The following is a 26,495-nucleotide window of genomic DNA, read 5'->3' as shown; positions in this document are numbered from 1 at the left end:
TTAAATCCTCCGCAGCTGCCCAATGAGAGAGCGGGAGCCGTTGACCCGGAAGGCCGGGGTTGCTGTTCCTGGGGTGGGAGGGGCGGCTGGCTGTTGGCGGGAGAGGCGCTGGCGGTGCCGGTGGGTGATTTGGGGCGCGGAGGTGTGTGTGAGGCGGGCGTCCCGCCCTGAGGTGAGGGGAACTCGGAGCCTCGTCCCGTCAGACCCAGGAGCCCGCCCGGCCGCTGTGCGGACGAGCCCCGGGCCCTCGCCCTTGCCAGAGGAGCGGTAGGGCTGTGGGACCGGCGGAGTCGCTGGCAGCCAGGCTCGGGAGTGGCAGCTGGGCCCTGAAGGGAAAAGGAGGGAGTAGGAAGTTAAAGGGAGTGGGGGGCAGGTAACGGGCGCCCACACGGCTCGGTTGCCTGAATTGTGTTTCCTAAAGGGTTGAAACTAATAGCATTCTTGGTATTTTCACACAAGTCTGGCGGCTTACGTTCGTGGGAAGCCTTAGAGGAAGAAAACCATGGATAGGGTTAAGATTCACACTTGGCCTTAGGAGCATAGCTGTACAACCTATATGGTTAAAGTATTTACGCTGATGTGGTGGGTTTGTCTTCATAAACATTGCAACTACGGAGAGCCTCTCTGCGTCTCAGTGATGCCTGTGTCAGACCTGGGTGGCTCCCAAGCAAAGTATTCAGTCTTGGATGCGCAGACCTGCAGGTTGTTAACACAGCAAAATCTGTCAAAGGTCTGAGATTTAAAGCTGGTTTTCCATGTGGTGTGTAATTAAAGGTCTGATTTCCCCAAAAGGCTTAAACTAGTATCAAATCTGTGCTGGGACTAAAAGGAGCGATTCAGAAATCAGTTGTGTATCTTGGCCTCTTGTGTTCTAGCGCAGAAACCTGATATTCTTGAAAATTGGTTGAATGCAGTAAAGCACAAGTTCTTTGGTACACAGAGGTATAGGTGCTCTGTCTGCAGCTGGAGTGGCTTAAGTCATGAAACCATGTTTCAATATTATGCATGATACTATTTTCATTTACAGCTTTGCAGCCATGATTAACTGCCTTTAGTTAGACACACACAGTCTTTAAAGAAATACACAAGCAAAGAGAATTTGAAGGTAGTAATGTATCATTTCTTGTCATTTGGTTGAAAATTTTAAAATTACGTATGTGACTTTTCTGGTGTGTACAGTCACATAATTTCTTGTCTTGGTATTGGGTTGCCAGCAGTAGCACAAAACCTGTGGTTATTGCTGAAGTCTATAGAAGTGGTTTTGAATGTATGTTAGTTAGATTAGTTAATCCTTTGATTGATGAAACTACATCCTACACCTAAAAATAAGGAGCCTAAAGGCAGCTTTTGTGTTCTTAAATACGACATTACAGGAAATTTTGATTTGTTGTGCCACAAATACCTTTTACATTTTTTTCTTAACACAATTGAGTAATGCATGCTTTTTAAAACTTTCTATGTAGGAATGTAGATTTTCATCCTGAAGAAGACATCACTTCCGTGATACCTTGACTTAGTCCACTGAAAATGAAGCAAGATTCTACTAGAAACACTGCTTACACTGTGGATTGTGAAGATTATGTGCACGTGGTAAAATTCAATCCATTTGATAGTGGAGATGCATGTTCCCTCATTGCATATGGTGGCAATAATTACGTAGTTGTTGGGACGTGCAGATTTCAGGTTAGTTTGTGTTATTGTTGATTTTATTAGTTGCTTCCTGAAATTTACTTTGCCCACACCTTTACTGCACAAAGACCCTCGTTGCTTTCCTATTTCCTTCCCTCCCCGTTTAAACAGGGGAGGGTTTTACTTGTTCATTACATTAACAAGTCTGGGATATTTGTTCTTCAAGAAAAAAAATATATATAAGTATATACATAAAATCCACGATGGTATAACTTACCATTCTGCTGGTATAAAGTTACTTTTGAATAGAATTGTAGAATGGTTTGGGTTGGAAGGGACCTTAAAGATCATCAAGTTCCAGTTCCCCTGCCATGGGCAGGGACACCTTCCACTAGACCAGGTTGCTCAAAGCCCCATCCAGCCTGGCCTTGAACGCTTCCAGGGACGGAGCGTCTACAATTTCTCTGGGCAACCTGTTCCAGTGTCTCACCACCCTCACAGTAAAGAATTTTTTCCTAATATTTAATCTAAACCTACCCTATTTCAGTTTAAAACCATTAGCTCTCATCCTATCACTGCAGTCCCTGAATAGAGTGCAAAGAAAACAGGAATGCTCTACTGGAAGAGTAATCCCATTTTAGTATCTCTTGCTAATGTTGGTGACTGCTTTCTGAGAACTTAAGCATGCAACTTTGGAAATATATGACTTAATATTTGCTGTACATTCTTTATCATCACAGGGTAATTGGCTCCCTTTTTTGCACAGTTATATTTTGTTCTATGTACATTTGCTATTTGGATTAAATTACCTTCTAAAGCTTTCAGCTAGCCTGCAAAACAGCAAAGATTACAACTACTTTCAATTATACAGCTAAAGTGTCTGTGTTAATTTTTTAGGTATTTCTTTTAAGGAAAGACTGTAGAAAGAATTACCTAAATTTTATTTTTTTTTTTCTTGCTTTCCCAGTTGTTTTTATTGGATGTCTCTCACAGGCTGTGACAAACTGTAAAATATGTTTACTTACCTTGAAATTATTTATAGTCATCATATTATGAAAGCTTAAAAAAATGTAAAATACTGTGTACTGTATATTTTTATACCATATAAGTTTTTTTAATTAGGAGTTTCTTTGCCTAGATGCTTGAAAATCAATAGGAGACAACTGTTATCTTTGGAATCTATATTTAAGCTTTTTTCCTTCAACTCACTTCTCTATTATACAGTATTATTTTTGTACTTTATCTAATACAGACAACAGCATAACTGGTTTTATTATTATTATTATTATTATTCCCCAAAGTCTTACTGTTGGAAATTTTCTGAAAAGCACCTAGTGCTAACCACAAAAACCTATTGTCATCTGTATTGCCCTCTATCTTGTTTCTGGTATAGGACTTGAAAAGAAAAAATTAAAATTTTGACAACCACTGGTACAAGGTAGTTTTTCTATAATTTTCATATCTTCCCTTCTCTTCCACATGTGGAGTCGTTGAGTATTTCAGAGTAGGGGAAGAAAATGCTGTTCTTGCTCCTTGCTTCAAGAACCATTGAAAAACTCTGGATAATTTCATGCTTCCTCAGCTAGGTTCTTCCTAGCCTCGACATTATGCAGAGGGCATGCAGAGAGGTTCTTTACCTTAAAGCAGAATCATGACAGAAAATTTTGTAGAAATATCCTTTCAGGTGCTCCATTAGATGTTTTGAAAACTTTTAAAAGTTTTTTAGAGGTCAGCTGATAACTGACTCCACAACCCCAACTCTTGTTTCACCTTTCCTGCCATCCAGTGTGCTCACCAGTGGGAAGAACAGGCAAGTTATAATCTTGGTCATGTTAGGTGACAGCGCGTACCTTTCTAGCTCCTGATGTTTGAAGAATGTTGTTCTAAAAGTGCTAGCATTTCTCCATAGTGTAAAAACAACTTGGAGAGAAGATAGCTTAAGTGATGTGCTTGCTTTTGTTCCCATTGTTTCTTGTTACCATGCTGCTATAAGTGGCTTTAGTTGTATCTGTGAAGATATTACTTGTACAAAGAATGGGCTCAGCATCTTTGTAGCTCAGTTCTGATTTTTGTGCTCTGCATTGGCCTCTGGCTTGAGACTAGAATCATGTCATGTACTTTTAAGTACATGACATATTTCAAGTTAATACTTTCTCTATGTTCCAGGTTTTTACTTTGAGGGTGTTACAATCTAAAAAGATCCCAGATACATGTAATTTTGAAAGCCTTTCAATTTCATATCAATCTGACTTGCTAGAAGTCATCAAGACATTGTTCTGGATTAGCTAACTACATTGTTTCTATAGGAGGAGGATGCGGAAGTGGAAGGCATGCAGTATAAGACACTAAGAACGTTTCATCATGGAATCCGAGTTGATGCCATAGCATGGAGTCCAGAAACTAGACTTGATACTTTACCTCCCCAGATAAGGTATTTATAATAAATGCCCCTTCCCCCAGTGAACTAGCAGTAAATATTTTTCTTTTCCTTATTCATTATTTTAATGGACCTAAAATGTAGTTAGTTCTTTCTTTTGTACATCTGTGAAGAAGGAATTCTTATAAGAACTTTACGAAGTATGAGGCTATTGTAATGGCCTGCTTTATAAAGCTATTTGTAATGGTCTGCATAGTATGAGCTGTGTTTAGGAGTAGGTGAGATGTTGTTTGTGAGACCCGTTAAGGTGTAAGTCTAGAAAGATAGATAACTATTAAATATGCACTTAAGGATTAAAATGTTCTCAATAGCTTGTAAGCCTCTTAAATAATGATGGTGCTTACTGCTGCATTTTTGTACACTCTCGTGTTTAAAATATGTTAGAAATTGGTTTATGAATTTATGTTTCAGTGTTTTAAAACACTGATAATGAGGGTTCTGTTTTGTGCTCTGCCACTTAACTTCTTCCAAGGGAAGTCTGAATGGCTGTTATGAGAGGTATTTCAGGTAATTGATAGTTGATTCAGATTTAGCTTTTTAAAATATTTTGCATTTCTTTCCATGAAAAAGTATTCTTGGCACCTGATACGCACTATTTTATCAATAGGCTCCAATTGTAACTCTGCTTGTTGCCAAAGCAGAAAAGTTAAGATAGAAGCTTGGGGTTTTTTCAAAATCTGAATTTTCCTTTGCATGTCACTTTGCAGGTTTAAACTGAAGAGAAACTGATAAAAAGTCAGCTATTGCAGTGTTAATTGACTGAAGGGCTTTTCTTTGTCTGTTGAGTTTAGGTTTTGTACTGCAGCTTCTGATAGGAAGTTAAGGCTATTCACTTCAGACCTGCAGGACAAGAATGAATTTAAGGTAAGGGCAGCTAAGCTGATTTTTAGAAAATTATTTAGTCTTTAGTGAAGTCTAATCTTTAACTGCCTTTCTGGCCCATTTTGCTTAATGTCCTGTGTGAGATAGAGCACTGAACTGTGACAGATCCTATAGCCATCATCTCTAGGGAAAATCATTGTATTGTTGTCGTGGTTTAACCTGGCTGACAACTAAGCACCACACAGCTGCTTGCTCACTCCCCATCCCACAGTGGGATGGGGGAGAGAATCAGGGCGGGGGGGAGTAAAACTTGTGTGTTGAGATAAAGGCAGTTTAATAGGACAGAAAAGGAGGGAAAAATACTACCACTAATAATAATAGAATATACAAAACAAGTGATGCACAATACAATTGCTTACTACCTGCTGACTGATGTCCAGCCAATCCCTGAGCTGCGGTGCCCCCCAGCCAAATCCCCCCATTTTATATATATTCAGGTTATCCATGAATGTGAAACATGCGCTGCAGTCAAGCAAGCCAAGCAGTTAAAAACTCTGTGGTATGGAGGACAATGGCCAAAATATAAATATGGGGAGGCCTGGCAGATTGACTATATCATGCTCCCACAAACCCACCAAGGCAAGTGCCGTGTGCTTAGAACGGTGGAAGCAACCACTGGATGGCTGGAAACGTATCCCGTACCACTGCACGGAACACTATCCTGGGCCTTGAAAAGCAAGTCTTATGGTGACATGGCACCCCAGAAAGAATTGAGTCAGATAATGGTACTAATTTCTGAAACAACTTCATAGACACGTGGTCCAAAGAGCATGGCATTGAGTAGGTATATCACATCCCCTGTCATGCACCAGCCTCCAGGAAAATGTAGCGATACAATGGATTGGTAAGAACTACACTGAGAGCAATGGGTGGTGGGACCTTCAAACATTGGGATACACATTTAGAAGAAAATTAACTTTATTCCAGCTGAAACCAGGACAAGTGTATATACCTTTCAGTCTTTAAAGTGGGAATAACTGTAATTATCAGCTATATGATCTTTTGATTTAAAAGTATTTACGTAACAATTTAACCAAATTGAAGAAAAGCAAGTAGAGGGTTATGGATCATCTAAAATGTATGCACAAACAGAATGTTCTACAGGTGAATTTCAAGTACCATGTTGGATGAGGTTCCTTTATATACAGACCTGTAAAATTTTATGTGGTATAGGTTACTGGACTCCTCTATAAGAAAAGCAAATTTAGTAATTTCTCTTTCATGGGGAACTGGAAGTTGCAATTATATTGCAACTCTTTCAAACAGTAGAAAATTTAATAGAAGGAATACTGAATTTAGTACATAACTGCAGACAGATACACTAAACATGCTCATAGGCTGTCACTTGTTTATTTCTAAGATGGAGACAAAGGAAATGTCTACTTCGACTACAATTTCACTTGCTTTTCTTTCAGTGTAGGTGGTAGTGTTCCTAGACCAGTGATATAAAAGAAGCCAGGTCTAAATGCTGTCTTCGCTTTATAAGCTGAAGATTGGTTTTCTGGCGATTTCTTTTCTTTGCAAGACATGTCAGCTCCTATGTCACTCGGATGTGTACATATTCTTCAAAATTCTGCCTTTGAAACAGTGTCCCAGTCCAAGTACTAATATTAATTAGATGTTTGTGCTAACCAGTTTGAATTTGTTTTGTTGAGGTTTCAGCCAAGAATAAGCAAGGCTAAGCAATACTATAAAACTCAGGGGAGAGGGTTGCTTCTTTTTTAGTGCTTTGGAATATGGTAATGCCTCTTTTGGTGAGAGTTATGTATTGAGTATAAAGGAGAAAATAATAGAATTTCATTTGTGGTTTGGTAATTTGTATTCGTAAGACAATTATATTTATTGTATAGAAACTAAGTGAATTAAAGATTTCACTTATGTGGCCATACTGATAATGGAATGAATAAAGGCATGGCATAAGAAGAAAAGATGGATGTTACTAAAAACCAGAACATCTTTTCTTTTAAAAAGTACTTTTTATGATACTTCATACATGCACCTACCCTTAATTTCCTGCTTTCATATTTGGTCGTCTTACATGGCTTTGTCACCCAAGCAGTAGGATAACTGACATAGTTACAATCAACTTGGATGGCACTTCTGACAAAATATTTCTAAAAGTTCTTAATGCCGTTTGCTTGTGAGTTGATGTCTGTCATTCCTTATTAAAGTTATCTATTTATATAATATCTGCCAGTTTTATGATACTGCAGACAACAGGCTTTAATGTTAAGTTGTGAATTAAATCTTTTATCTTTTTAGCAGAATGTAAAGTGACTTAATTATGTATGTCTATTGCAATTTGAGAAATTTATAGAACTTCTTAAGCACACAGAAGAAAGAGAATGGATTAAATCATCAATAACAGTGTAGATGATGGATGGTTAATAAGTGGAAATAATCAAACATATGGATGAATGTGGTGCTACAGGCTCTATTCAGCTAAATTCAGCATCTAAATTTTTATTTATTTATTTATTTTGGATTAACAAGGGACCCGATGGACTGTCTGCTAAAATCAATGAGAAGTCTCTTGACTTCAGTGGACACTGGTTCAAGCCATGGATGAGTGTTTATTTCCACGTGTTTAATAAATATGAAACATGTTAATTATTTTTATTGGAGGTCAATCAATGATCAACAATTTTATGTGTTTTTGCCAAAAAATTGAATGTGACAGCTGTCATAGTTCATAACTTTCATACCTCTTCCTGTCCCTACATCATCTGGTCCTTAGCAAGATGTATTCTTTTATACCTTTCAGAGTAGACTTCATGTCTACACCATCTTTCAGGCTCTCCACTTTGATGTGGAATACAGCCCAGACTTAACACTAGGAGTTACCAATGGGATTTGCCATTTTGCTCATTAGGAACTAATTGCTTCCAGACAAATAATCAGTGTTATAATTTCACACAAACGCACCTTTGATAATTCATGAGCTTAAACTTTTAACATACAAGTTCAAATAAGCAAGTTTATTCTAACGGAGAATTCTAGTAAGCTGTTTATTACTGAATTAGAATGAAATTACAAACAACACACTTTTAAAACAACAATAATTTTTAATATACTCAATGAGATGATTTTTCCTAGTTTATTATCAATGCATGATCTATATTACAACCAGAGAAGCAAATGGGGTAACTCAGTAGCACAGTCTGCTGAGTGCTGTTTTTTCAGAATAGAATTTCTGTGATGGGTTATTGTTTTCCCAGTTCTGACAAGACTTTTTTCTGGTATCTGACCAACACACATGACACTTCAAAACATGCACTTCTAATTTAGGGGAATTTATTACACAGTAGCTTTGACTGGATGCCTAGAAATAAATTTGAAATGCCACATTTACATTTCCATTAAGATAGCAGTTATTTTTCATACAAAAAGGTTCGGTGGAGAACTGATTCTTCTACCATTAGGACTTCTTTTCTAGTAAGTATAGAGACTACAGAGTATTAATACAACAGGCATTGGACATTAGAACATGATATTAGGCTGAACAGCCACAGCTGTAAGTACTAGAAGTATGGAAGTTATTTTGCCCCAGAAGGAAACAAGCAATTACAATATCTTAACTACTCAACTCCGGTTGGTATAAATAAGCTCCTATAGTGCCTAATGTAGACAGAAGGATCATAGGATTTTATTTTTGTCAGCTGAAGATATCATGGATGCTTCTTAATTTTTTGACATAAGGAGACTAGAGATCATTGGCTTGAATTTAACATTAAAGCTATTAGCTTTGTTTATGCCAGCTCCACCACTGGAATTAACAGTCTAAGAACTTCATTAAGGATGTACTGAGACTGAGGAAAAAGTAAAAATCCATATTGTTACTGGGTCAGCTTGGTCTACTGTTAAAAATAGTCAGAAAAAAAGCTAAAAATACCTATTTTTACCTAATAGTGAGGAACTCATTAGTGAAGAGGAAGAATGTGGACTAGTATGTTTATATTGATAAAAATGTTGTCTTTGAGACTATCTTCTGGGGGAGTTTTGACAAAAAGTATGGAAAATATTTTCCCCAGGTAATCATCTTAATTTCTTCTACCTGGGTGATCATTGTACTATATACTTCTTGTCAAGAAAAAAGTAACATCTAACTCTGATTTAAAGTATTTGCAAAATCTCAGATGTTCACAAAAACTCAGTGAGCTATGCTGAGCTGGCTTTCAGTAAAGTTTGATATGGTGGTTCCTTACTAAGAGTCAATTGATACCTCAGAAAAGCTACTTCATAAACCTGAGGTTGAACTCACAATGAACACATGGAAGACTTTGATCCATTGTACGGTGCACACTTTACACATGGGATTTTCAGGAGAGGTACAAAATGTGCAAATAAAACTGAAGGAAGTATGTGATTACAGTTAAAATGTAATCTCTGAACATTTTGTCTTTTATAGTAAACAATTAGTATGTGTTGCTTCTGGAGGGATAGACGGAGTAATCTTACTCTGTTTTCCCAGTGGAAAAAGTGTCTTGGTGTAATTATCAACAAGGAACTTGAAGCATACTGAGTTTTCCATTACTTTGTCAACACGACTAATCCAAAATTTATGGGTTGGATCAAGCCCAGAACAACAAACAAAAGGTAAAATATGACTGATGGATCTTCATGAAATCTTTTTCTTCTTTTGAGGTTTTCATTTGGAAGTGGATTGTGGCTTCTTTCTCCTGCTTCAAATTTTGTTTAATAAAAAACATATTTCATCAGAACTGTGGAAGTAAAATGAGGCAGGATATTTGAATTCAGAATGCTGAAAATTTTCAAAAAACTTGGCATTTCTGTCTAAATAGTTTAGCATCATCTTAGGATGTATTAGTTCTAGTATAAGCCACTAGGTTTTAATAAAATTATGAGCTATTGCAAAAAATTAAGTTGGCTGCTGAAAATGTTTCTGTATTAAATTGATGAGGCATTCATAAAATTTTTAGAGAGGGGGATTTAGTTATTGTGCATGCTTGAGACATTTTTATTATTTTTTTTTTTACTCAGTTCTGCATTTGTTCTTCAGAATAGCTACCCTTAGAGAACAGATAGTGTGTTTTCCTTTCAGAAAACTGTGGAACTGGTTGTTTTCATTCGACCTTGCTTTCCTCTGCAATCTCTCCATGTCATGCTATTATCCAGAAGATATTTTTGTCTCCTTTTTATGATACCTTTCTGGGCAAAACAAGAGCAGCTATGCCTTGAGACTTTGTCAGTGGGACTGAAGAGGATGGAACAGTAACAGATACAACATCTACACATGAACATTTGCCTGACTTAAAATTTTAAGTGAGATTTCTGTCAAAAAGACTGTAGGTGTACTTAATGAGAGAAAATACGTGTAAATCCTCAGATGGAGCAAACTGGTATCTTAACTAGCTACAGATTTTCTAATGAAACCAGAGGTGATTTATTCATACCTAGTTCCTATGTGAATGAATTTGAATGTACTTTACACTTTGACTGGACCCTAAATGAGATGAGTTTTGCATGCTTGCTTAATGCTAAATATGCATAAGTTCTTTAACCCAGGGTTTTGAGGATACTGTAAACCTCAAAAGATTACTGATATCTGTCAATAAGTACCAAACACTTCATAGAATTGAGAAAAAAACGGTGTCTTGATATTATGGCCAAGATAGCTGAAAAGCCTTCAAAATATGTAAAAATTGCCTAACTTTTAATTTTTACTAAAACTGGGATTTTGCTTTTATTCAGAAAAGCTATGCTGCTAAGTTGGTTTTTGTTACAGATAAATTATTCTCAGTCCTTTGAAATAAAAATGTCATGATTAAGAAGCTTCAGGCGAGAACAATTATACAGTAACAAGGTTCCCTTTGAAATGACTTCATGCTTTCTGATACAACTGTAAATGTTTGCTTTTGAGTGACAGTTCACATGTACATTCATACCATGAGTGCTCATATCCTATTATTTGAGAATGGATGATCTATTATTTCACAGTAAAAGAAGAGTGTGCACTATACCCCATTTTCTTTCCTCTTCAGCACAACAGCATATGAAGTAGCACAAAGCACTGTGTCTGTTCTTCTCAAATGCGTAATAGAAATTGTGCTTAATTGCTAAGGTGTTGTACAGTTTGCTTGGTTTTGCTTGTACTGTTGTTCCTCATTTTTGGTTTTCTTAAAGTCTTCAGTGTGCACTGTCTTGTTTCATCTTTCACTGAGAGTTTTTTCACTGTTTTTTCGAAAGGTAGTCTTTTGGTCTGCCATCTTTAGTGGACATATCCTCAGGCAATTTGTGTGCTGACTGCTAGGAAAAGGGCATATACTGGACAAGTGGTGTTTTATTGCTCCTTCAGGAGAAAACTCTTGCTGCTTGCAGAAACCTCTAGTAAAAACTACTCTTCAGAGACAAGAGTTACTTACCAGTAACAGAGTTCTTTAAGATATGTAGATCATGCATACATTCACTTCCGGCTCATTCTTCTCTTTCTTTCTGAGATTTATTATCTTTTACCTTCAAAATTCAGTGGTTGAAAGGAGGTTAAAAAGTTCTGGTGTGATTCACTGATCTCTGTCAAGCAAGAGCATCAAGCTGACCTCTGTAGCAACTACAAGGCATAGCGGGGAGTCTTTTCACCTACAGCATGAATCTACACATGAATTAAATATTTTAAAGAACTCCAGTTACTGATTAATACTTTTTTTACCTTCCATGTAAAATGATAGCTTTATCTTAACACTCATACATCTTTCCTTTAGTGGGTCTATTAAATACATTGTGAACTGATGGAACAGTTGGCGATAAGGTAAAAGTATTTCTTTTTTCTGGTTGACAGACATTTGATGGCCACTCAGATTACATTAATGATCTGGTGTTTGCTCCCAAAGAAGGTCAAGAAGTTGCAAGTGTAAGTGATGATCACACCTGCAGGTATGCATTTTCTTCAAAACATTATTGAGATAGTGTTTGGCTTTTTCTGTGCGTGTATGCTTTATATGCTTGCTTAAATAAATAAGCTTTTTTTTTTTTTTTTTTTTTTTTTTGGTGAGCCTTCATAGCCCACTAACAAGAGAACAACTGGACTAGTCTTGTTAACCAAGTTGTGGACTGGCTTTTTGTTGTGACTTGCGGGTTGTTTTTTTTCAAAGCAATGTTTTGAACTAACTAGATACAATGTGAAAAAACCTGTTCTGTCTTGGAGTTATGTACACTATCCTTTCCCCTGCTGGGACAGGAATAAAAGGAATGAGAATGGGAGAGTGGACATGCATAGCTCAGCACTGAACTATACAGTCCCTCTCTTACCTATTCTGTCATCATATGAGTCAAGTTTAAAACCAGTATATGTATGTGAACTTGTCTGTCTACCCAAATTTATTAGCCTTACTAGGAGGTGGGATTACATAGCCTAAGGATAGTACCATGCTAATACAGTGCTACTGGCAGCTCATAATACCATGATTATAGCTGCTTCAAACCCATGTGTTTAGTTATTTGTAACTGGAAGTAAAAAGGAAGCATGGTGGTTAAATACTTTGAAAAACACTGGTTAAGGTTTTGTAGTACAGGAGTTTTTCCTTGTCAATAGGTCCCCCATCCTCCTCTCCTAGTAGTGCACATGAATCTGTAAAGCTACTATTCTTATCTCTTCAATGCAGCTCACAGTTGGAGAGATCAAGAGGGCAGCCATGCAGGCTTTGCAAGGCTACTGCAATATTAGCAGCAAAGAGACTTGAGAAAGCATTATCTTTGACTTTTCTTTGTAATAGCTGTGATAATTCAAAACTTCTCTCGATTAAGGAACTGTTTTAGCTTTTTTTCTGTGATTATATGAATCATGTATTTGCTCTTTGAAGTTGCCACCATACCAATTCCTATATAAATAACTAAGTAGTACTCAGGGGGGGGAAAAAAGGTCATTTTTCACTTAGCAGGTAGAAGATGGCTTAAGAGAGAAGGGAATAACTCTTAGAATGATTACTCTGTGTATCAGATTTTTTTAAAGGGTAGATCATCAACTGTTATTAATCACAGTTTAGTAGCTTTAGTAGAGCTACTCTGCCCTGCATAAATAGAAAATCTAAAAGGCCTGTGATTTTAACACCCCTAGGGAACTCAGAAATACTACTTAGTCTAGTAGGCAGATTTTCCATAGACGCCCCGTCCATATTCCCAACAAAATCGTTAGGAATGAAGAGTAGAAGTATATGACTTATTCGTAGCTTGTTCTGATTTATTTCCTATTCTTAATTTCTTCAATAAATCTAAACCAATATTGGGCTTATTCAGTAAAGAACTGTTTGAATGTGTGGCCTTTTTTTGTTTATTTTATGAAATGCTCAGTGTTCCTGGGATGAAAGGGAACTGTTTTAAAACCAGTAGTCTAATTGATAATAAATTAAAAGGAAATAAAAATGATATAATTAATGTATACTATCAAGTTTTCAACTTATTAACTCTGAAAGATATTTTATGCAGTAAACCATAACGTCTTTGGCTAAAAGCCATGGGAAATAAGTAGGATTTTTTTTGGCTACTTGAGTTCTTATTTTTTCCATTCATGCATGTGGAGCATGAAGACTCTTTTTATTGAATTTAAAGGTTACACTTTCAAAACTAATGGAAAATGCATTCCTTGGGACTTACCAAAATCATTCCTTACTTACTGTGTAATTTGCTTCAGCAGTAATGTAAGAAGAGGAATAATTCTTCTGTCTGTACTGAGTTTCTATCCTGAAATTGTTCTCAGGATACATCATCTGTTAATACCTTTGGAATAAAGTTCTAGAACAATTAGTACAAGAACATGAAGTTTTGAATGTTTGGGTATTGTTCTGTTAGAGTTCCACTTTTAAGTCTTAATAAATGCCTCCGTATGTACAGAATATACTCAAACATGTTTAGATCTTACCTGGTTTTCACTCAGCAGTAAGTTTAGCAGAGGTATCCAAGGAACTCAGATTTTCAGTTTTCATGCACTGAAAAATCTTGCTACAAGCTGCTGCAACAGTGACATCTCAGAGCTGGGTTCAGTCATTTTGGTTGGAAGACAGACAGTGTAACTCAGTGGTGATATTCAATGTTCTTACCATTAAATTGCTGCTATGTCATTCAGGAATCCTTGTTGTTTCTTGCACATAGTCTCTGTTAGCCTTGTTGGTCTCACAACACAAGACTTTTTCCCAGCTGTGAAGTAGAACTGAATTAAAAATACTCTTGCATAAAAATAACTGCAGTAGCCATCTATGTTATATAGTTGTGAAGAAAAGTGTTATGTGCATTCATAGACAAGTGAAGAGGTGTTGGTATGTAAATATGCTGTACGTGTTCATTATCCCACATTTCTCTGCACTGAGAATCTCAAAACTAATATAACCTTAAAAAGAATTGCTTTTCTGAAAGAAGACACCTTTTCAAGACACTTAAAACTCACCACATTGCAGTTACAACTGCATTTATATTAAAGATCAAAATTCCTGTAGGTAAAAATTACATCTGCAAAGTTGATTGAAAAATTCAAATTCTGGGTCCTAAATATTGTATGTTACTTCCTTCATTTTGTCCCAAGGATGGCTATGTTCCAAGATGGATGAAGCAGTTGATAAGCATATAGCTAATTTATACCTTTGGCAGGATATTGTAATTTTCAAATTTTGCTGTATTTCACTTTTTCAGGCATTTCATAATTGCTTTACTCTTTCTTAAAAAAATAGAGAAAGAAAATAAAATCATTTCTAAAGCTTGATTGCAAAATTCTAAAGAAGATGGTAAAAGACTGGCAGAGGAAATAGCTAAAATAACTACTGTTATACTAAACAAAAACTTGACTCAGTTTTATTTATAACATATTGAGTATAATTGAAGTGGAAAAAAATACAAGTAAATATCTTTTCTATACATTAAAATATCAAATTTAGTATATTTATACATTTCTGCTGAAAACCAAACTTGGTCATGACAGAAAAGTAAATTACTTCCTGGATTTAATCTAATTGTTTTCCTTCATATCTAATTGTTTTTTCTTCATGATCTACCTTTCATATCTCAGTTTCAAAATTCTATGTAATATTTATGTGTAATTAAAGTAATTTGCTTGTCCATTTCTTGGTATCATAAAAGTATGCTTAATGAATAAGAAAAAAAGTTACATGATAGCTTTAAGGAATATTTCATTTAATTCCTTAAAATTATAAAGCATTATACACTTCTTTGATCATTTGCATTAAGTATAGGAACATGTATGTCCTGCTTTGCTAATGAGAACTGGATGTGCAACTCCCTGTGCACCCCTCTTAAAAAAAAAAGAAAAAAATTGCTGGCTTTTTCATTATGATTTGGAAACACAATACAGGAGGCTGTAGGGATTCAGATGTACAAATCATTTTGTTCTGATACTTAATGAAGTCTTTGCAAGAAGAACATAGGAAATGTTTGGAAAACAGCACGAGCTTAACAGACATCCCTCTGCTGTTGGTAGTTTTTGACATTATCTGATGCTTCTTGGATTATTTCTTGCAAAATACCATCCTGGTAAAACCCACTAGTCTCATATGCATGCTAAAAATTAAATTCTGACTGTTAAAAGGTTAATTCAATCTGATTGATAACCACCCCATACTCCATACTGATATCGAACTGAAAGATTACTGACAGTGTCAGGCCCTTAATAATGGTAGCATGGCACTTTCTTATGGTCATGAAGTGCTGGATTGGCTTGTATTCTAAAAAGCTGAAAAGGACTCATCCATCCCTCTCTCTCCCTCCCTTTCTCTCTTTTTTTAATTATTCCTTAAACTACATCATCTTCCTCTCTTTATGTGTGCATAATAGAAAAGAACGTATTTTCTATTGAAAGTTGACTTATCTTCCACTTTATCTGTGAAAGTACTTGCTCTTTGATTCCTTTCTGAGTTCTGTTCAGTTACTTAGGCTGTGGCTCGTATTTCTTCATAGAGAAGGATTTTGTGAATTTATTTATCAGTCACTGTCAAGTTCAGCCTTCTCTGTTCGCACATACCACAAAAGCCAGTCCATCAGAAGATTAGTTTTGCTCCCTGGACACAGATTGTGGGGAAAGGTTTGATATCACTGGAAACTAAATTAACTAGAGTCTCAAAATTTATCATAGTGTTTCATCTGTTTTCCGGGGGTTTTAATCTATAGTGTATTTGTTGACATGGTACTCTTATGTCTTAGTTATTTTGTGTAGGTCTTTCTCTAGGCAATATGAAGGAAAGCCAATGGTAACTTGTTTGGGTTTTTTTGTCTTGTGTTCTTTAATGTGTTGCCAGTGCTTGTTGCACTTGAGTCTTACCTTGTTAATTCAATAAATATTTCAATCTTTAGCTATATTGAAAGTTGTCTTCCTCACTTATTCCTGCCTCCAAAATTACATTTTATTTGTATCTTCCCATTCTTAGAGCACTCAGTTATGGATTTTTGCCAAAATTTTAAAAAAAAGATAGCTTACTTCATGTTGTTCTATCTTCATCTGTTTGTGTGATAGAATTCCCCAGTGTCCCTTAATATAAGAAATATCACACCAAAATCTTTATCCTTTCTGAGGTATGCTAATTACAATTATCAAGCTAATTATGCATTATCATTGATGAAAATAAAGGAGACTCTTGGATTATTTTTAGGAGTCTAGTCTTTTGACTTTACACGCTTTTTGTATGCATCCCTGTATGTCCCCCAAATGTAGTCGTACACAATTTCTGTTATACTTTACAGTCACGATGCAAGTATTAACCAACAACTTCTGTTGTACTTCACAATCAATATGCAAGTATTAACTGGTCTCCTGTTACAGTATCCAGTCAGCTTAAAAAAAAAAAAAAAAAAAAAAAACCAAACAAAAAACCAAACACACTTTTCAAATCAAATGTTTGGAAAGTTATTTCAGTCTGGTCTTAACTGTGGATGAATAAGCCTTTAGTTTGAAAGTCTTCAAAATATGTTGATGAAATGGTAGCTACAGTCCTAGAATGTAGTCTAGCCTATAAATTGTTTTAAATAGAAATCATTGCATTGGATTTGTTTAGCAGTTACCTTGTAGTTTAGAAAGTCATTGGCAGATTTGTAGTTGAGTTTCTCAGTAACAGTCATACCACAGAAACATTTAGTTTTACATCAACATTGAAACAATGAGCTGATAACTCTAACAGCTAATTTTTCTTTGGTTGAAAGGATACAACAGAAGCTTCACATTTTTGCAAAAATACTGCTTAGTCTCTGGCTTTACTCTAGATAACTTTAAGGGTATTTCAGCAGTAGTAGTGTTTATTTCTTGGACTTATTTCTGAGTGTGCATGTTCTGAAATTCACATAGCAAAGAAGTCAGTTGAGACCCTTGAGATAGTACATGTGCAGGTCCCCTGCCTCTCCCACTTCTACCAACATTGCAGGGGATAATCAGAATCACAGTTACCAGTGAAAATAGATCAATGCTTGCATATCCAAGTAGATATTACAAGAAGCTAGAGGTAACATGGATTTTAATGCCCAAATCTGAAAGATTCTAATTACTAATTCTTTAATAACGTTGACATTTGCTTTGACCACCAAAAGAAAATGGTGAACATGTATCAACTTTCTGAAAGAGTATTTATACATTTACTCTGTGAAAAGGCTTTTATTTCATGGATCAAAAATAAGTGAAGGAAAGGTTTCACAGGCACAAATTTAGGAACCTTCATGCTGAGTCAGGAGATAGTTTAAGATGGCTGTGCCTGGTGGACTAGTGCTGGGCAGCAGAGATGAATTTTCCCTTTCTCCCCATGCAACTACTCTTGTGGCTTGTTTCACACAGTGTGCTGAATAGGGAGTTCTGCTACAGATTCTGCAGCAGTGAACGGTTGGTTGGGCAGTGCATTACCTTATTTCTAAAAACTTAAATTCTTTATTTTGTCAGTAAAATTAAATAAGCGACTAAAAATTATCTTGAATATTAAACCTTTTTCTTCTTCTGAACAGCTAGAAGGGATTTCTACAGTTCCACTTCAGCCTTCTGTTCTTTCATGTCCTGCCTAGTATCCTATTCAGGTCTTTGATAAACCACCTCCATATAGAGTTGGCAGAAGACCTGAGACAAGGCCAGTGTGATGGTATTCTCCACGGTGTTAACTAATCTCTGCACTTCCATTTTCCTTTTCTGAGATTTTCCTCTCCTCACTCGTTGTGCTCAATGAGGAACAATTTCGCTCTTTAACTTCATTGTGTGATCTCTGTAACAGGAATCTCTCCTTCTCTGCAGTCCTCTAGGCTTTTCAGGGGTGATAGGATTTTCCTCGCACATGGAATATGTCCAATGGAGATATAAAGAAACATTAGCGAGGGGTATTTAAGTTAGATATTATTTAAAAAAAAACCAAACCATGTTGGGCATTTTTAAGAGTAGGTCAGACAGCAATCTGTGAGTAATGTTTCAAGTATAGTTGATCATGCTTTGTGGTTGGGAATGGTATCAGATGTCAAGGTTTGTTCTAGCCCCCACTCCACTCACTAAAATTGTTGGAAACCTTATGTTGAAAGAATTCCCTTTTTTACTTCCATCTTCTGGGGATTTGAGAAATGCCTGAAGGTTGCGATATGGTTTTGGTCTTTTGCTATTGCAAATGATGATTTTTATTCAGTTAGATTTGGGTTTGCTCTCTAGTTAGAATTATTCAGAATTCAGAAAGTTAGAATATAAAATAAGGATAATCTCCATTGCCACAAGACAGGTTTTCAGATGTTCCAATGAATACTTTGCCAACTTTAATAAAAGTCCATTGTATGATAAAATTACTGCATATACGCAGCATGTCATTATCCATATTCATGCATACCACATACAATATAGTTGTTCCAATGTAGTTTGAATATCTTTGTGCTTTGAGATAACTGCAGTTGTCATTTGTTTGTTTAATCATAGGATGTGGGTGATGAGAAGGGTACTAGTGTCCTGGTTTTGGCTGGGATAGAGTTAATTGTCTCCCTAGTAGCTGGTATGGTGCTATGTTTTGAGTTCAGTATGCAAAGAATGTTGATAACACACTGATGTTTTCAGTTGTTGCTAAGTAGTGTTTAGTCTAAAGTCAAGGATTTTTCAGCTTCACATGCCCAGCCAGCGAGCAAGCTGGAGGGGCACAAGAAGTTGGCACAGGACACAGACAGGGCAGCTGACCCAAACCTGCCAACGGGGTATTCCATACAATATGAGGTCACATCCAGTATAGGAACTGGGAGGAGTGGGGGCGGGGGATTGCCGCTCAGGGACTAATGAGGTGTCAGTCGGCGGGTGGTGAACAATTGCACTGTGCATCATTTGTACATTCCAATTGTTTTATTATTACTGTTGTTATTTTATTAGTGTTATCATTATCATTATTAGTTTCTTCTTTTCTGTTCTATTAAACCGTTCTTATCTCAACCCACAAGTTTTGCTTCTTTTCCTGATTTTCTCCCCCATCCCGCTGGGTGGGAGGGGAGTGAGTGAGCGGCTGCGTGGTGCTTAGTTGCTGGCTGGGGTTAAACCACGACAACTAGTATCTCAATCTTCTTTAACGGCATTTGCAAACTATCTGTATTTTGTGTTAGTTTAAATTTTGTGATCAGTGCCGTATGTAATTTTTCAGTCCTTAGTTACTTAAAAAATAATGAATTTACGGAGCAGATTACGTATTATTTTTGAGGCTTTCCATTATTCAGACTTTGGCCCTTGTTTCAACTGTGGTTATTCAGACTTTTCTCCTTTAAATTTATAGTGGAAGCTTTTTTAAATATCAAGAAAAATACCACAAGCCCAATAACAAGTCTATACAACAATGGTTGGTGGGAGGAGGAGGAGAGGTGAGAGGGTGACACATTGCAGGGTTACAAAAAATAAGGATGTTTGAAGAAAAGTAGACACTAGTTTGCTTTGGTATAAAATCATGGTAATATTAGTCAAATTTCAAGAGTTTTGAATGGGATTGATTTACATGATGGGAATGTGGACAAAACTAGAGGGTTTTTTTAGCATCTGTAGCTGATTTGGTTATGATTACTGAGCAATTGAGTAACTGAAAATCAGGTTGGCTAAATTTTGGTCTTTGCACATTTTTTACTTGGGTTAGTCACAAAGAAATATTGAAAAGAGTTAATTGAACACATATGTAATTGTAAGCTTCCATACCAGCATGGACTTGATGCATTCAGACAAGGATCTATTTTGATATGTATTGCCTGGTTTGGTTTTTTGTTTGGTTTTTGTTTGATACCATCTTTGTTATCAATCAAGAAAGAAGGAAATACAAGAGGGGCATTTATCCTTTTTTTCCCCTTCCTATACTGTTTGTTATTAACAATCTTACCATTCTTACAAAGTAAGAGATACAAGTTTGGCATTTTATAAAAAACAAACATAGGGAGGTAGAAAGAATAAATTTCTGTCTCAACACCTAATAACCTCACTCATTTCAGGGAAGGAAACATGATGGCATGCTCCTTTGGCCAAGATGATTCACCATCTTCTGTTATATCATAATTTTCTCCCTGCACAGTAAATACACATGGAAAGTGTTGATTTGACTTGGACAAATCTACAAGGCAAAATTTTTGGCAGTAGAAGAAAGTATTGTATGTTTCTAAATTACCTAATCAAGTAGATATTTCATTTTTTTAAACAGTTGTCAGGTTTTTGTTTTGACTTTTTTTAATAAGGACACTGATTCTTCAAGATTAGAGACCCTGTGTTTTCTACAGGGAGAACAAATATTTGATCTGTTGTGGTTTGGCATAAGAAAACAACATTGTTCATTAAATATATTTACTTTATTCCCATATATTTTGTCTAGACTTATGATGTATTATTTAAGAGTTTTTTGAAATCTCTTAAATATAAGGCTCTAAGCACCCTGGTGAGATATAAACTAAAAAAGTCTGGAGGAAGTCAGCAAAAATCCTCTAGAATAAACAATAATAGTATGTAGCCACTCATCTAAGTCAAAAGACTGAGCAGAACACTACTTAAAAAATTGGCTGTTTCTAAGGTTTTGCATGCCAAGGAAGAAGGATATATGTGTATGTTTCAGTGTGTAAATGCATATGAATAGCATGCAGCCTTGTGGTTCAGACTGATGTTCACAACTATGATGTCTTTGTCCTGCAACTGAGCTACTGATTTTGTGGAAAAAGAGGCAGCTGAGCAGTGGCTGTGAGGTAAAATAGTCTCAGTTTTGGTTTAGTTGCATTTTATAAATGAAGTAGCTTCATGGTTCATTAACACTCATATCAAATGCATCCAAAGAAAACTCACTCATCACCTAACCTAGTTTTGGTGTTTCAGCGTACGCTTCTCTGTCAATCCGTATTGACCAAATATTGTTGATTTTTCAGGGTTTTTTTAAACTGCTAATATGTACTGTAGGTGCTTCTAAAGGAAAAGATTAAACTGGCATATGTGATTTATTTGTTGAAAGCTTGCCAAGACCCTTTGTGGGCTAGTGTTACCTAGTGTAGATCCTTTTGTTTGTCTTAGCTTCATTTTTAGTTGCTTATATTTCCATTACCCAATCTTGTCTTATCAGGAAAAAATGGAAATTCATAGATTAGACAAGCAAAATACTTCAGTGCATGGTCTTATCCTTTACATGGTAATGTGGATGATTTAAGTTGCTTGGTAGTTCATTATAGGTTGCTTGTATCAGCTAGACCACCACTGACCTTCCTGCTTTGTATTGTCTCACTGTTATTTATGGTATAATACAAAGGCTGTAGTGTTGACTTAGGACTGAAGTGGGAATGTATCATCTAGATTTCATGTCTAGACAACTAAACTTGTCAAATTATTTTGATATTGTCCTGTTAAACAGAGGCTCTGCCTACTTCATGAACGTTAAATATATTACCTTCAGCAGTGACCGCTTTTACTGACTTTTGAAGTGATAAAGCACAAACATTTTTTCATTTAGTCACTTCCTTTGTGAATGTATTGAGGCACTGAAAGTTAATGTATTTGCTGTCAAATGGCAATAGATAGTTTAATACTTTGTACTTTTTTGGTTTTTTTTGCTTTAGGGTCTGGGATTTGGAAGGAAATGAGAAGGCCCATTTTGTTTTACGTTCTCCTGGAATGAGTGTTTGCTGGCATCCTGAGGAGGCTTTTAAGGTTGTGTTTTCCAGCTCTTCACCCTCACCACCTTTAAAATAACAGGAGGGTGGATTTATCTAAACTATGAATCTTTGATGCTGTAGTAAGATTGAAGTTTGGGGAGATAGTGTACTTTGTAACTGGATATTGGTTGGATCTGCTAATGTGAAGTCACTGTAAATGAATTCTCCTTCTCATTCTAATCATTTTACCCTCAGTCCCTCACTCCTCCCATCAGAAATATTCCTTCTTGATTACATACATCAATTGTTGTTGGTAACTGTTCTGCTGATTGCATATTAACTTACAGTTACCAGTGAAAAGTTCAAGTTTTTCTCAGTCACGGTAACACGGTTCACCAATAACATAGACTCTTATAAAGCATGCCAAGTTTTGAAAAGTATCTGTTTGAAGTTAGTAAGGGATTTTTTTTGTTGTTGTTCTTGCTTGGAATATATGAAATATGTGCTGAAAAGTCAAATCAATAAACTGTGTTTTTATACTTAGCTGTTTATTGTACTAGGAAGGATTAATCAGCTGATATATACCAAAACATTCAGCTTCATTAATGGTCTAGTCCTTGCAATCTTGTATTTATTATTCCTGTTGTGCCAATCAATAACTGCCTTAAGCAGCTACAAATAGTTGTTCAGCTTACCACAAAAACACACACTTTAAAACAGAAGAGCAGTCAAATGAGGTATCAAAATATTTACACAGCAATAGGGAAGAAGGATTTCTATTCTCATCGCACTTTCCACCAATATCAATAGCCAGTCCTTACTAAGAAAACTAGGGAAACTGTTGATTCAGGTGGTATCACAATTGAATGTTTGCTACTGTTTGCTACTGGGCTACTTTGTTAGCACAACAAAATTACTAGATTTGCCCCAAAATATTGCATTCTTACATATTAGCTTGTCTTTTCTTTGACCCTTATCAAAGAGTAAGCGCAGGAGGTTTTTGTTTGTTTGTTTGTTTTTTAACGAACTCCCCCCTCAAAAAGCTAGTAAAACTTGACTGACTTGATGGTTGCTGAAAAGATTATTGCAAATCAAAAGGCTTACTGCACCATGTCCTGTAGTTTGCAGAAGAGCATGTTTTGGTGACATCTTGTTTTTTCCAAATAAACTTGGACGTTACTGGAGTATTGTTTTTAATGCTTCTTTGCATTCCTTGACTTCCATGACTATCTGAAAACCATCGTCTCCTCATGGAGAAAATACCTTTCATCATTTAATCAGGAAGCTCTTACTACAATACTTAACTGCTTGAATATATTGCTTTCATGGAAAAAGTTGAGATAAAATCTTTTGCAGACTGTTACAGGATGAAGTAAGAGATATTATATAAAATCAGTAAGCGTGAATTCAGATTCTACAGTTACACTGATTAATACTGTTGTTTCCTTGTACAGCACCATGTCTGTCAGTCAGTTCTTTGTACTCAGAACAGGAACTTTTTAATTTTAAAAGGATAACTTTTTGCTATACAATTCTAAATGCACAGAGCATTGGTGGTTAAGAACTGGTGCTTCTAAGCACCAAAATTATATGCATAGGTACCTAAAGATATATTATGTATAACAATGTGACAGTAGCGTAAAAGTGCTTTTTATTTATTGGTGTTCAGGAGAATGTTTTCTGGTACAAAGTGAAAAATTGTACCTATTTTAATATTAATATTTGCTTGAAAGTATGCTAGGTTTGCTATCGAGTAGAAAAGATACTAAGATTCATTACATGTGAAGTTTACAACTTTCTATTGATTTCTCTTAACAGCTGATGGTAGCGGAGAAGAATGGAACAATACGATTCTATGATCTAATTACACAGCAGGCCATTCTCTCCCTAGAGTGTGAACAAACACCGCTGATGTCAGCAGACTGGTGTTTAAAGAATACTCTTAAAATTGGAGCAGTTGCTGGAAGTGATTGGCTAATCTGGGATATCACTCGCTCCAGGTATTTTTATACACAGGAGATAGGTTTCTTTATTCTCTTCTTAAACAGTGCATGAAGAGATGTGGCTACGTTGCTAATACAGCACTTAAATCCATTATATATTATATCACCTAATCAGTAAATAAATGAACATTCATCAGGAATTATGAAATCAATACAGATCATTCCCTGGTATTCTTTGTTTCATCTTTATTTATCTGTTAAAAATAACATTGTCTGTCTTTTTGTCCATTTGAGACAGCATCTCACTACTGTTTACTTTTCACTATAAGTTTTATGTTTGTTAAAATTTCTTCTAAGTCATAAACAGATAATTATTGAACCATAATAAACTGGATAACTACTTCAGTTTTCCTACTCCAAACTGAGATGTAAGCTGCAGGAATGCTCTGGTTTTCCCTCAGCTTCTTCACAGAGAGTAGACAATGTGTCCCCTTCACTGTTTAAATGATACATGCTTTTGGTACTTACAGTATGAGCTGTAGTTGTTTGCAGAACAGTGTTTACCCTGAATGTCTGTTTTAGTTATCCACAGGATAAGAGACCCGTCCATGTCGATCGAGCCAGATTATTCAGGTATAAGTGTTGTCTCTGTTCTGTGGGTTTTGTCTATATAAATCTATGTATACGCAGGCAGTTATCAGCTTAGGGACTGGGCTGTGTCTCACTTAAATAATTTTTAGGGGGACCTGGTCTATAAACTTTGTGAAATTTGTGAATGACCTACATTTAGTATCTATGTAACATTCCCATGATTTTTTTGGTTTTTACAACGACATGCATAAGGGGCTGTGGGTGGTGAACCATTTACAAGCCATTTCTCTGAATTTATTTCTCTGATGTTAGTGGAATATTGGACAGCTTCACACAGTTAACCACAAGGAAGAGAACTCCACTTTTTGTGCACTTCTGATAGTCTGATAGGGATATTTGAAAAGTACATTCATTTTATTCATAGGTGGTCCCGAGTGAATGAAAATCTGTTTGCAACCACTGGATATCCAGGAAAGACAACTACTCAACTGCTTGTTCATCATTTAGGACATCCCCAGGTAAATTTCTGAGTTCAGCTTTTGACTGGAATTGCATCTGTTCTCTTCAAATCAGGGTCATAAATAGTTAAAAGCTACAATTAAAACCTAGCCCAAACCATCCAGAAATGCTGCTTAGTCTACCTATTTTGTTTTGTTTTGTGTCATCCGTGCTAAGGGAAAAAAAACCACACCACACTTAACCTGCTTTTTTTTTAAAGGCTGCTTGATCTATATGTTTTATTTTGCTTTGCCTTATCGGTGCTAAGGGGAAGAAAAACAAATTTAACCTGTTATTTAATAAATTTTCAGTATTTCTAATTCTAAAGATGCTAAAACTAGCTTGTTGTGTATTTTACAGGTTTGAACTAATTATATTTTAAATCATTAATGAAAATGTATCCAGAAACAACGAATGCAAAGCATAGGAAATATTTTGGTTTTGCTGGAGTTTGTATACATTTGTAATACTTACAGTAAAAATATTACCTCCAAACATATTAGTTGTGAGTATGCTTAAACAGGAAGTAATGTCATTTAAAAAGGTTTCTAAGTTTGAAAGTATGCCTTTAAAATAATAATAATTTTAATAATAATGAAAATATTTGAAACATTTTGTTATCATGGAATATTTTGCTCTATCTTACTTAAAGGTTATAAGTAGCTACTGGAACTAAGTAGCAGATAATAAGATTTTTCAGTTGGATTTCTGTTGTATTTTAACTGTATTTGTAAGGAGTGCTAAATCTATGGTGTTTATTTGTCTATGCAACTTGGTATATGTGGTATAGAAATCATTTATATGGTAATTTGTATTGATATTTCTCTCTCTCTTTTTTTTTTTTTTTTTTTTTTTTTTAAAGCCCATTCTTACTGGCACTGCAGCTGTAGGATCCGGTTTAACATGGCATAGAACTCTTCCATTATGTGCAGTTGGAGGAGATCATAAAATTTTCTTCTGGGTAACTGAAATGTAAAATAAGCATTTGTCTTCAGTTTGAACTTTACAGCATAATGTCTCTTTTCTAGTAAAACAAAGGAATTTACTCTTTGTACTGGTATTTATTCACTTGGAGAACGTAAGAAAGGAACAAGTGAAATATGAAACATTTGTGTTTGATTTTTAGCTTGCAAATACAAGAGCTTTTGTAAAATCGGTTATCATACATCTGATACTTGGTTACTTCCCTTAAAATAAAATGTATACTTTTTTAACATGGTATTTGGTGTGAAATGAATTTTTAAAAGCATTTTTTTAAGAGATTTTGTATCCAGCAATCTCAGTCTGGCAATCTTGCTCAATTAACATGGCTCAAATACTTTGAAACTGTCCAGAGTACCTACAGAAAGAACACCTGTCTCTGTATTAACTTTCCTGACCATCATTATCTTATAAGAAAGAAATGCAATAATGTGCTGTCATAAAATGGTGTCTGAATGTATTTGATGAATAAACTAGTTACCACTAACAGTGAAGAA

General features: G+C 35.7%; 1 protein-coding gene across 3 annotated transcripts; it reads left to right on the top strand.

Annotated features, from left to right (window-relative positions):
* Positions 1–96: 96 nt before the first annotated feature.
* Positions 97–26,495, top strand: NUP37 (nucleoporin 37). Of its 3 annotated transcripts, none has more exons than XM_049822426.1 (10): positions 97–172; positions 1,464–1,683; positions 3,936–4,060; positions 4,858–4,930; positions 11,745–11,839; positions 21,950–22,040; positions 23,804–23,985; positions 24,511–24,561; positions 24,944–25,037; positions 25,880–26,495. In XM_049822426.1, the coding sequence occupies exons 2-10, from the start codon at positions 1,528–1,530 to the stop codon at positions 25,991–25,993; spliced, it is 981 nt and encodes a 326-aa protein (XP_049678383.1). In that variant the 5' UTR covers positions 97–172; positions 1,464–1,527; the 3' UTR covers positions 25,994–26,495. The 3 variants fall into 3 exon arrangements, with proteins under 3 accessions (XP_049678383.1, XP_049678384.1, XP_049678382.1); XM_049822427.1 differs by having other exon boundaries at positions 102–120; XM_049822425.1 differs by lacking the exon at positions 97–172 and adding an exon at positions 212–267.

This window comes from Accipiter gentilis, chromosome 18, assembly GCF_929443795.1.
Source record: "Accipiter gentilis chromosome 18, bAccGen1.1, whole genome shotgun sequence".
In the NCBI taxonomy this organism is placed as follows: domain Eukaryota; kingdom Metazoa; phylum Chordata; class Aves; order Accipitriformes; family Accipitridae; genus Astur; species Astur gentilis.
This window is presented reverse-complemented; position numbering and strand designations above follow the sequence as displayed.